The sequence below is a fragment of the Polyergus mexicanus genome, unplaced genomic scaffold (assembly GCF_030449975.1).
Source record: "Polyergus mexicanus isolate NDT 795.1 unplaced genomic scaffold, iyPolMexi1.0 SCAF_27, whole genome shotgun sequence".
Lineage (NCBI taxonomy): Eukaryota > Metazoa > Arthropoda > Insecta > Hymenoptera > Formicidae > Polyergus > Polyergus mexicanus.
This window is the reverse complement of record NW_027223347.1, coordinates 2,563,128-2,575,322: the sequence shown is the minus strand read 5'-3', so window position 1 is coordinate 2,575,322 and position 12,195 is coordinate 2,563,128. Positions and strand designations below refer to the sequence as shown.

At 31.0% G+C, this 12,195-nt stretch overlaps 3 protein-coding genes across 6 annotated transcripts; 2 read left to right on the top strand and 1 right to left on the bottom strand.

The window, feature by feature from the left end:
• The first annotated feature begins 709 nt into the window (after positions 1-709).
• On the top strand, positions 710-9,157 carry LOC138943526 (hippocampus abundant transcript 1 protein). Of its 4 annotated transcripts, XR_011448484.1 has the most exons (8): positions 3,990-4,336; positions 4,512-4,913; positions 5,076-5,297; positions 5,520-5,803; positions 6,031-6,319; positions 6,552-6,708; positions 6,950-7,188; positions 7,255-9,155. XR_011448484.1 is itself a non-coding variant. In XM_070314408.1 (7 exons), exons 1-7 carry the CDS (start codon positions 906-908, stop codon positions 7,054-7,056), a joined length of 1,587 nt encoding a protein of 528 aa, XP_070170509.1. In that variant the 5' UTR covers positions 710-905; the 3' UTR covers positions 7,057-9,155. The 4 variants fall into 4 exon arrangements, 3 of the variants coding, with proteins under 3 accessions (XP_070170509.1, XP_070170511.1, XP_070170508.1); XM_070314408.1 differs by lacking the exon at positions 3,990-4,336 and adding an exon at positions 710-1,031 and having other exon boundaries at positions 6,950-9,155; XM_070314410.1 differs by having other exon boundaries at positions 6,552-6,687; positions 6,950-9,157.
• Positions 9,158-9,300: 143 nt separating this feature from the next.
• On the bottom strand, positions 9,301-11,340 carry Tbc1d7 (TBC1 domain family member 7). The gene is made up of 5 exons (XM_070314552.1): positions 10,896-11,340; positions 10,394-10,743; positions 9,867-10,151; positions 9,625-9,754; positions 9,301-9,536 (listed from the first exon to the last, which is right to left on the bottom strand). The coding sequence occupies exons 1-5, from the start codon at positions 10,938-10,940 to the stop codon at positions 9,432-9,434; spliced, it is 915 nt and encodes a 304-aa protein (XP_070170653.1). The 5' UTR covers positions 10,941-11,340; the 3' UTR covers positions 9,301-9,431.
• A 447-nt stretch (positions 11,341-11,787) lies between these two features.
• On the top strand, positions 11,788-12,195 carry LOC138943489 (uncharacterized). Its single transcript, XM_070314337.1, has one exon. The coding sequence runs from the start codon at positions 11,788-11,790 to the stop codon at positions 12,193-12,195; it is 408 nt and encodes a 135-aa protein (XP_070170438.1).

Here is a 12,195-nt window from a genome sequence, read left to right as displayed (position 1 = left end):
AAATTTCTTCGTCCTGATTGGTTAAATTTCAATCTTCAATCTTGAATCTCAATCTTCAATGCGTAGTCTGATACGGGCTTAAAGCCCGTACTTATTAAAGCCCGTAATTAAAAATATCTTTTCCTAATGTGCCTTAATATGTCTTATTTTTCCAATGGTTTATGAAACCAACAAAAATGTTTTATTTGTTATTACATATTCTATATTTCTATATTGTTATATAGTTTATTGTATATTCTACAGTGGTTTTTTTTTTTTATATATATAAGTGTCTTAACACAATAAATTACTATTGTAATAATTTCGTTGTTACTTTTATTGTCTCCTTTTATTTTCTTACTCGAACTGTTGACTCTTCACAAGTTTTTTGTATAGTGAAAATTCTTACGTATGTATTGTTTTTTACTACATATATTTTCAATTTCCATTACGACAATTTACTGTCATTGCCATTTCCATTCAAATCAGCGGGAGTTGCCAAAGAATGGCAACGGATTTTAAAGCCCGTATCAGACTACGCATCGAAGATTCAAGATTGAAATTTGACCAATCAGAATAAAGGAATTTTAATCTTTTTTATTCCGATTAGTCAAATTTCAATCTTCAATTTTCAATGCGTAGTCCGATACGGGCTTAATGCAAATCGATCCATCGCGACGTGTACGCTCGATCGTCTCGTAAGTTGATAGTTCGTGATTATCCACGGCAATCTGTGTTAGTTCGCAGACACGCGGACGATACGTTAGTCGTTAGCTTGTCTTTTTTAAGCGTTGCTCGCATCACTATTATGTAGATGCCGTCATGAGAAAGATTCGGAGCTGAAAGTAATTCCTCGCGTAATAGCGATAGACTGCAGTGTCGCGGGAACAATGCCTCCTATTGTGTCGACGAGATTCTAAGAATTCATGAAATTGAAGAAGCGAAAGAATTTGTGCGCGCAGTGCGTGAATATGCCTGCCAAGGTCTCTAAGAAGGTCGTTGGCATGATCATACGAAGCCGAAAGTCCATTATGAAGGATGGAGTCATCACGGTATTAAAGAATTTTCATAAGTCTCATGCTTTTTACACTTCTTTAACCTCGTAACCGTTAGCCTGGCGTTCTCCATCTCTCTCTCTCTCACACACACACACACACTCATTCGATGTGTGTGATCATGATGAAAGAATCTATCAAAATTCTTATCTCGTTTTTATCCTAACAATAGTGTCGCGCACACATAATTGATATTAGATGAAAAACTTTATTCACCCACTGTGTGCAAATTTATTTAAATCCAAAGAATATTTAAGCGAAAATTTACCCAGGCAGACAGTACACGGTTAAAGATTATGACAGTGATATATTCCTTATACATAGATATATTTCAACAGATTATAGAGATATAAAGAGATATTAATATCTACAGATATTAATATTTACACGTTCTTATCTTTGATAAGACTTTATATATTAGAGCTGTGAGCATGTATATGCCTGAATTATATTCAAAGACAAATACTTATATTTAAAATGTCTCAAATTGTTATCTTATTTGCATACACTTTGATCCGTGTTATATGTTTTTCTGTTTTACAGAGAGCAAGATGTATAATATATAATCACAAAAAAAAAAAAGAGACCCCAGTACCTATATAATTTCTTTTTTATATTGTACAACTTATTTACATGATTTATCATGACACGCTATCAGCTGATTAGCCCCGCATAATCACAGATTATGTTTGTAAGAAGTTATTAATCGCAACAAGGAATTTCAATGCACGAGAAGAAAAATCAAAGCGAATTAAAATAATTTTTTTTACCTTCACCGTGCGTTATCTATAATTTAGACACATATGCGTGCACACATTTTTTTATATATATATATTGTACATGAATTTTCACATTTACAATTTTTATTCTTATAACCAATATTATTTATAGCTTCGCAAGATATTTATTTTTACCGTGTTCAATAATCAATGCTAAATAATTCTGATCCTCCTATTCCGTTATCTATTCAGCGGAAGAATGAAACTTCTTGTTCTCTCTTAATATATGATACTTAATACTCTTGAATTGTGTTTGCCGAGTTAAACTTTGACAAACTTATATAATTGAACAATAAAACAAGAATATTATATATATATATATATATATATATATAAAATACATATAGAGATACGTAGTGTGTTTTTTTCCATTTAACGCTTTATGTATATATATATGTGTATGGGATTGCGCGCGCGCGCATATGTGTGTGTGTGTCTGTGTGTAGAGCACCATAGAAAAATAATCAAAAGTGGTCGCGCGCATCGATCAATTTTTGCGCGACGTATTTTGTTTTCAATCGCGCCGATAATCCATGAGAATTTCGCTGAGAATATTATTATCGCAAAATGCGTTGCGAGAATGAAAAACTTCTCTTCGCGATATGATAGAATTGCCAGCTGTTGGCCATTGTTAGGTTAGGCCGAGTCAGGGAGTCAGCTCGAAGAGGTGCAAGCAAAACGCTAAGAGGGGAGGAGGATTGACGGGGAGAGGGAAGGATGACGGGGAGGGGGTAGGATGAGGGTGGGGGAGGGTAGGGGGTTAGGGTTAGGGGATCGGTAGAAGCAGTTGCAATGCGGAGGTTTGATTTCTCGCATAAATTATCAAACGATGTGAACGAATCGCGCGATTGACAGCGCGTCGAGGGATCTTGATTGGAAATATGTGATTGTCGGGGATCTTGCCAAACGATCGCCGATAAACGGCTGTGATCTTAAGATACGGACAGAGATACGAGAGGGAAGAGAGGAAGCCAAGTTCCATCCGTGGCACGGATATCGTCTCGTACGACCAGAACGCTCGTCGAGAATGTTTCAATGTTAAATATAGCGTGGGCATTGCCGCGCGAAACGTGAAAAAAAAAAAAATAAATAAATAAAAGAAAAAGGGGAAAAACGTCGACGGCTTCGCGAGAACTCGTCGTCGTCGACGAAATTTCTCGCGTTCGTGGAATTCTGTGACGTCACACCTGATCGCGACGACCGAGTCAAGGCCGTGCGAGAATCCACTCATTAATGGACTCGGAAGAGGGATGCTGCTCGCTTTAACGCATCTCTGCTCTGTCATGAGGAAAGATCTGTTACAGAGAGAAGAGAGACGATGCGTATAGGGGGGAAAGAAAAATGTTACTCACACAGCTTTAAATTCTACTAGACTCGAATTTATATCAGCTATGTAAACGGCTTCCCATCTATAAATTTCATAACTTGCCAAGAATCCGATGACGCGCATTTGATTTGGCACTGTATACTAAATGATAGAAAATATTACAAAGTTGATTATATCATGTGATTAGATATATATATGATCCCAGAGATACTTCTGACATACATGCTGTAAGATGTATACATCGAAATTATTATTGTACAGATTTTACAAGGATGCAACAGAAGAATATGTTAGTGTGAGCTTTGCACTGCCATAACACAGTTCAAACATTGACAATTGTCAGGAAGTTAAAAATCACATGTCATAAAAATATAATTAAAAATCAAGAAAAACACATACCCACGTATATATACACATGACAACAGTGACTTATCTCATGTATCTATCTTACGAATATTAATATTTTTTATTAAAATTGAAAATGTGCACATGGATAATATTCGCAAAAATATAATTAATCAAGATATATAAAAAAAAGCTGATAGTTTTATGACAGAAATTATTAATCAAAGTTTCGTGTAAATAAACAGTTATTGATTTTTTGATGTGTGAAAAACAGATGTATAATAAAAATAGATATATGCAGTTTTAGTTTTATAACGATCTCATTTGTAATGCAAATGTAATATATCACTAAATGTAACAACGTACATGTAATGACAAAACAATTGAAGAAGTTATTTGCAAAATAATTAAGATAAAGTATTTAGCAAAGTACATATATAGTGTATTTCGATTACAGTGCAATATTTTGGACATTATATTAAAAGAGCTATGAAAAATCATGAAAACTCAATGATTGAAACAAATAAACTGAGAATAATATCGAAGAACGAATTAAAATTTAGCACAAAACTGATATGCAGAAACAGTGTACTAATATTATATTAAGAGAGGATTGTCTATTTCTTTATTGCGTATGCATGAATGGAGAATGACAAAAGCATCAATTAGAATGTGAATATGAAAAGAAATATATATAGTAACATTTCTTAGGGGTCATGCCCCCTGGGGCAAACGGCGGAACAGAGGGCTTTGGCCCATCCTGTTCTGAGATACATAATAATCAAGATCATGCTATAGCTAAACTTACACCTCCTCTTACATTTGTTCAACAATGCTACAGACATCTCAAGGTCAGCCGCTAAGATATCATAAATATCGCTTATGACACATGCGGAAGGCCTTCATTTCCGTTTAAAATTTAATTCCTACAATTGCTATGCTCGTATTAAAGGCGCTATCTCATAATTTATTAAAATGTAATGTTATGAAATGTATGTAATATGCTATTGTATTGTTATTTTTCAGAGTTCTGGTGTGGGCGAGGCGAGCGTGTATCACGCATTAGTTGTAATCTTTTTGGAATTTTTCGCATGGGGATTATTGACCATGCCTATTATTTCGGTATTGAACGAAACATTTCCGGATCACACGTTCCTGATGAATGGTTTGATAATGGGAATTAAAGGAATCTTATCTTTTCTCTCTGCGCCACTGATCGGTGCCCTGTCCGATGTATGGGGTCGAAAATTCTTTCTACTTATCACAGTGGCCTTCACATGTGCACCGATTCCCCTAATGAGCATTAATACATGGTGGTTTTTTGCCATGATTTCCATCAGCGGCGTATTTGCCTGCACATTTTCAGTGGTATTTGCATATGTCGCAGATGTAACGGAAGAAAATCAAAGATCGCTAGCATATGGTTTGGTATGTATACATTATTTTTATCATGAGAAAGGCAATATAATATTGTAATGTGTATTTGAATGTCGAAATTTTCCATCAAAAGTAGCAATAAGAAATTATCTAAGATACTATTTGGTAATTTAATTTATATATATATATATATTTTTTCCCCTTATTTCTTAGGTATCTGCAACTTTTGCTGCAAGTATGGTAATAAGTCCAGCTTTGGGTGCTTATACTATGACAACATATGGAGAAAATCTTGCCGTAGCATTAGCAACTGCTATTGCAGTCTTGGATGTGTTTTTCATATTAGTGGCTGTACCTGAAAGTTTGCCTGAGAAAGCACGTCCACCAGCACCTATATCATGGGAGCAAGCTGATCCATTTGCTGCTCTTGGAAAGGTAAAAACTTTCGTTAAGCATGTATTATATATATTGTATGTTTTATAAAATCTATTTTATAATATATATTGTATGTTTTATAAAATCAGGTATATATAACACTCAATACACAATGTATAATTTTTAAAAATAAGATTGTAATACATACAACATAAACATTGACTAAAAAGATATAAGTATGTAAATATAGATATTTGATAGATATAGATATTTGCTCGACAGGTTGGAAAAGACCATACTATTCTAATGCTGTGTGTTACTGTGTTCCTGAGCTATCTTCCTGAAGCAGGACAGTATAGTTGTATATTTGTTTATTTAAAACTGGCTATGGGCTTCTCCGGTTTCATGGTGGCTATATTTATTGCTGTGGTGGGCATCTTGAGTGTGGGAGCACAACTTGTATTAGGACCCTTGATGAGAACACTTGGTAGTAAACATACTATAATGCTTGGTCTGTTATTTGAGATGCTACAACTTATGTGGTATGGATTCGGCTCGCAAACATGGTAATTATATTTACTTTTATTTAGCAATATAATAATATATTATACAATAATTAATATAATTGGTTAGGTAGTTGAGACAATGGCAATGTAATTTTCCATGTTTTGAGTACACAGTATACATCAACATTGTATGTCTATTATTCTTGTTCAATAGTCGCATCTCTTTCATTAAAATATATTAGGATAAGCATATTTGTCATAACTTATTGAGTATTAATCATTTCAAGGATGATGTGGGCTGCTGGAGTACTTGCCTCTGTATCAAGCATAACATACCCCGCAATTTCCGCGTTCGTATCCATGCATTCCGATGCTGATAAGCAAGGATTAGTACAAGGCATGGTAACAGGAATGCGTGGTCTCTGCAATGGACTTGGTCCTGCTATGTTTGGTGTTATATTCTACCTTTTTCACGTTGATCTTAACGACGACACGCCTAATCTTCCCTTGAAACCATCATTTGTGGATGAGAACAACAGGACGGGAACTAATACGCATCTTGATATAATGCCTCAGGTATGTATATTATATCAATACTAATACCAATATCAATATCAATATCAATCTTAATCTACAGGTAAGCATAATTTTTTTTAATCTTGTTTTCTTACGAGTCTTTCATATATGTGTGTGCATCATGTATATACAATGTTGTATCAAACTTATTTATATTGGAAGACAAAATTATTTATGTATGTATAAATATTATTTAAATAAATAAAGAATATTGATTAAATGACGCTTGCAGCTTGTACCAGGACCGCCGTTTGTGTTTGGTGCATTACTTGTGATCTGTGCGTTGTTGGTAGCTGCATTTATTCCCGAATCAAATACCATGTCAACAGGATCGTTGCATCATCCATCCACATCCCGGAGGCCCTCCGGTAAATACGCATATCAGAAATGTACGTTAAAGGTTGTCAAATATGTCAAATATATTTATGGTGACGGGATTCATCAAAAATTGTATTGCAAATGCAATTTTGATTAATTAAACATAATAATAACACATTGAGATTTATATATGAAATATTTCTTGTGTCTTATGAAAATTCTTATATGTATACGCAAGTAGCGTATAAAAAAATTTTATGTTCTATATCCGTATATTACGCAATGTAAATTTTAAAATATTTCGTATTTTAGGTTTATCTTTAGATGTTCAGTACGAGGCAGACCGAGCGGGAAGTGGAAGAGGAAAGATCGGTCCGTTATCGCCACTAGTCGACAATTGTAATTCTGCCGCGCTATAGTGTCTATTGAAAAAAAAGTAAAACAAGCCATAACATACGATGAAAATGTTATAGATAAGCGATAAAACTCGAGCTTTAATCAATCGAGAAAAGTCATTGCTGTATGAAGTGCATCTGACTTGAATGGAAATTGTAATAGAATTGTCTATATTGTATTATACTATTTGTTTAAGGCAATAACTATAAAATTGATTTTAGGACTATTGATGGAACTTAATGTTTAGGTTGTGACAAATTTCCCACAAGCAGTGCTTGTGCGATGATACGTGGGTTGATCTCAAAGTCGAGTATAATCGTAATACAAGCATGTTATGTTACGAAATGTGTGTTAAATTAGCTCTTCCTTTTTAAGATTCTTGCGTCGACTTTTAAACGACAGATATGATAGCTTTTATGCAAAGTATCAGTGACTCCTAGTTTATGCAGCTTGCCAATAGCACAAAATGGCACACAAATGAAAGTTGTAATCAGTATTTTTTATTAGGCTTATATAACTTAAAAAGCAATTGATTTTTTTACACACTTCGATCCTATATTTCTGTATCCGTTTTCTCTTATATTTCTGATTTAAGTTACCACTTTTTACATTACATGCTAATAGGCACTTGATGGAAATCACAATGTATCTTTTGCATCTATATATGTTTATACAGTAGTAGAAATAGATTTTACACACATTCCTTATAAGCATAATTTTTACACACAATACATAATAATATATCAAAAAAGATTAAAATTTTGTGGAGCATATTTCTTTTGATATAGATACAATATAATTATTACTTATTGTACATCATCATCGATATAATTTAGCTAATATTTGTAGATCATGTGATCCGTCTTGTTTTGCACAAACTATTTATTTTAATAGATAGATACTATGAACACAGATAACGAGAAAGGCCTCAATGATAGCAACAGATTATACATAGTTTGTCATTCAAAGGCAATGGTAGACGTCAATATTATAACTAACGCGCGAAATTGTATTATTAATAATTAATTAAAAATCAATAGTATTCTTAAATTTATGCGTGTTATAATCGGAGTCATTGATGTTATAAAATGAAAAGAAAAAAATTTTATGATAGAATAGAGCTTTGTATATACTTTGCTTCTATTTTATAGAAGAATATCAAAATCTTTTAGAAAAAGTATATCTATTTTGTCACAGTGGCATTGATTTATAATTTAGATCATTTAAACTATGCAGTTTAATATTTATATTATTATCATTAATAATATATTTACACGAAAAATCGAATTTAAAAGTAATTTGTAGGAAATGACAGTAATTTTTTAATTACTGAATTGATATCTTAAAGTTATTATGAAATTGATTAGTTTTTATTAAAGCCAAAGAGGGATTAACGATACGAATTGCAGACACAAATTAGTCTGAAAATAACAATAATTTCTATAGACGTTCGTATATAATGTGCAAAACGCACTCCTATTCAGAGTCCTTCTTTTCCCTCCCCCCATAAATATTGCACTTTTTCGTAATTATGTATCTCTTGGAAATATCTAAAGATGTATTTAGTTTATAATTATATTCTTATTATATGTATATTATATTTATTGGACGATATTAATACAATATTTTGTGGATATAAAAATTTAATAAATATGTATTTATAAATACATATTGAATATCAACTTCTCATTTGTGTACATATGTTAGATTAAAAAAGAAAAAGATTTACTATGATAAAAGTACTATGGTTCTTATGATCAAATGTAAATGCAAAATTACATGCGTTTTCTAGAGTCTAGTTGTCGGTAAAATATTTCAGAATGAAGTAGAAATCGTGAACAGATGCAAACAGTGCAACTACAATTCTATAATTTCAATTTCCTTAGAATTACTTATAAAATCGCTCTTATATGCTGAAATAAATATATACAATTGTATTATAAATACAAAGCAGGAAAATTATATAATGTTAAGGATGAATAAAGTTTAGAATAAGTCTTGACTCTATCATGAGTTAAGTAATTGTATATGTATAATGTACGATGAATGCATTAATAAAAAATTATTTTTAAGATAAATGAGGGTATCATCTAAAAACTTATATTTTTAAAACGGGAAATATGGAACAATCAATTAATAATAAATTGAACATAAACTGGAATTGTAATTTGAGACATTGTGTATGTTCGAATAATATTATAATTTCAAAGTCAAATTTCATTTAAATATCAAATAATAATAAAAATCATAAAAATTTCCATTTTTTGTATTCATATATAGTTTGGGGAAAGAAAATTAGAAACATACCTGACATCAATAGTAAGTGTTGTGTATACAGGTCAATTATATATATATATATAAATCATACAATGTATTTTTATGTAGTATCAAACATTTTTTAAGTGTGTTTTGTGAAATACATATCAACTTGTTGAGTTGTTCCACTTTGTTGCATTGATTCAATTGCTTTATTGACTATCATCTCTGACGTTTCTTCTGTTATCTAAAACAAAATCAGGAATCTCTGAGAAAATATATGCATGTGTCGTGTTTTATTAAACAATATTGTAAAAAATTTTTGGTAATCTTACATTATTAATAGTATCCAATACATTATCTATACTTTCACATCTTAAAAGTAGCCGTCTTAAGGTGGTTAATGTAACCACAGCAACAAACACTAAAATTCGATACGCGCCGACTGTTATTTTATCCCATATCCTATAATAAATAAATATTTTAATACATCGTGCGCTATATTGCCAATATTAAAATTAAATAATAACATTACAGATAATTGCATAATGTGATAATTTATAATATATATATATACTTAGCAATAGATCCATTGCATATTACACCAGCAAAACATGAATAAAACCATGTATCATATGGAAGATTATAAAGCGCATCAATTTTAACAAGGTGCTTATATAATTCTACATCCTCTCTTTCCAACAAAGAATATGTACACTCTTGTAATCTTCCCACTTCTTTTTGCAACTTTTCAACCTGTATAAAAAGTCCAGATAATATCCAATACATATCCACTAGTTTCTCTTGTTCCGATTCAATATCAATCACATGCCATAGTGTCTCGGCCATTTTATTCATTGCTCTATAATGTATAAAATGTTATAATAAAGTGTTCGACTACTTAATGTCAATATCATATAAAATATCTATAACTTTATAGAATCAAAATATTTTTTAACATCTGCAAAACTATTAAACAAAAAAAAAAAAAAAAATTGTGATTGCTCTTGAAACTTCTAATAAAATAATCCTTTTAAATTGAAATGTGAAAACATACATTTATATATATAATATACATAATATTAAATAGTACAGTATATAAACCTGTGTAATGGTGATTCCAACTGAGCAGTTATATCAACTTTTGCTCTTCTCGTACGTAACAACCACATTGCTAAGAATACCAGATGAGGTTTTGTATAATCATCTATGATATTTGCAATTTTTAATGCTCTCTGTAAATCTTGAAATTCTGTCGTACGTTGAGCCATTATAAATTCATGGCTTTCTACATAAACAGGTAGAACATCGAGCAACACTTTCCACAAGAAATTTCTATACATAACAGGTACAGTGAATCTTAAACAAAATTGTTTTAATTTTGTCTTGTCAAACGGGCGCTCTTTCAATAATATCTCCAAAGACTTTTTCTCTTCGACGCTACGAAAGCCAACCTGTCGTTTAGAAAAATAATATTAAAATACTGTGAATATTTATTATACATATAGCGATATAATGTGTGGAGCAACTCTTTTACAAGTGGTAGCGTTTTTTACTTCAACTTCGATTTGAAAATGATATAGATTTATGGTTTGAATATACATACTTTTTCGTAATATGACGAACGAAAATTCCGCTCATCTGTCATCATTCATGCGTTTAATGTTATTGAAAGTGGAAAAGGGTAGAGAAATACAGTCACATTAGATTATAAACGTTATAACCTATCTTCATGGATCCCGTGTTCTCCTTTTTTGTATGAATTTATGTTATAAGCTCGATTTTATTATATATGTACGTAATTATTTACTTATACATATATATATATTGCACATCTATCACATGGTACAGATGCATAGATTTGTTCATTTTGCTTGCATTTTCAACATTCGAATTCTGCGTTTTCTTTCTCTTTAATGTATAAAGAATATACATCCTCCCATTTCAAGTGCGAAAATTTTTGGAGATTGCAAGGAAGACGAATAAATCTTATATCAGATTTGTTCAAATGATTTATAAATTCTATGAAAAAAACGCATGTGTAAAAGTTTTATTACTCTGACGAAATTCTGCATAATTATCTATCAAATTTATATATACTCAAATAAAAAAAAATTTACAATTCTTGCTTTATATATGTTAATCATGTGCAATTATATATACGTTATTTATATTATTCCCGCATATATCATGTCATTGCATTAAAAGTATATAAACCAATTTAATTTACATATATATATGTATATATGTATACATACATAGTTTACTCTATAATTATTTAATCTATGTAATAAGTATTATATTTAGAAGACTTTTTTTTATGTATAGTATCATAATTTGATTTTTAAATAATTTTTTTGTATAATTACTCTTATATAAATTCATTTTGCATTTTAATAATAGGAAAAAAATAAATGAAACAATCATCTTATTATAAAAAGATAAAAATAATGTGTATAATCTGTGATTATGTATCTTTTCAGTGTTAATATATAAGTATGTCTCAAGAAGAGAAGGATTTGGATATAAATAAAGCTTTTGAAGATTTATTATTTACGGAAGAAATTGCACAGAAATCAGGCTACGAGAAAGGATACAAAAGTGGTAAAGAGCAATTGTTAAAGGGATATCATCTTGGATACCATAGAGCTAGCGTAATCGCTGCTCAATTAGGATATTACAGCGGAGTCTTGGAACATTATCTGCAAAATAATGATACTGATAAAAAAACGATAACGATAGCCAAAAAGCTTTTGAAAGATATTCGCAGTACTTTTCCTGATCATCAAGATGATAATTTAGACATTCTAAAAGCTGTAGAAGATATTAAATGTAAATATGCCAAATTCTGTTCATTAGCAAAAATTAATTCATTGTATCCTGAAGCAGAAAAACTTGAATTTTAA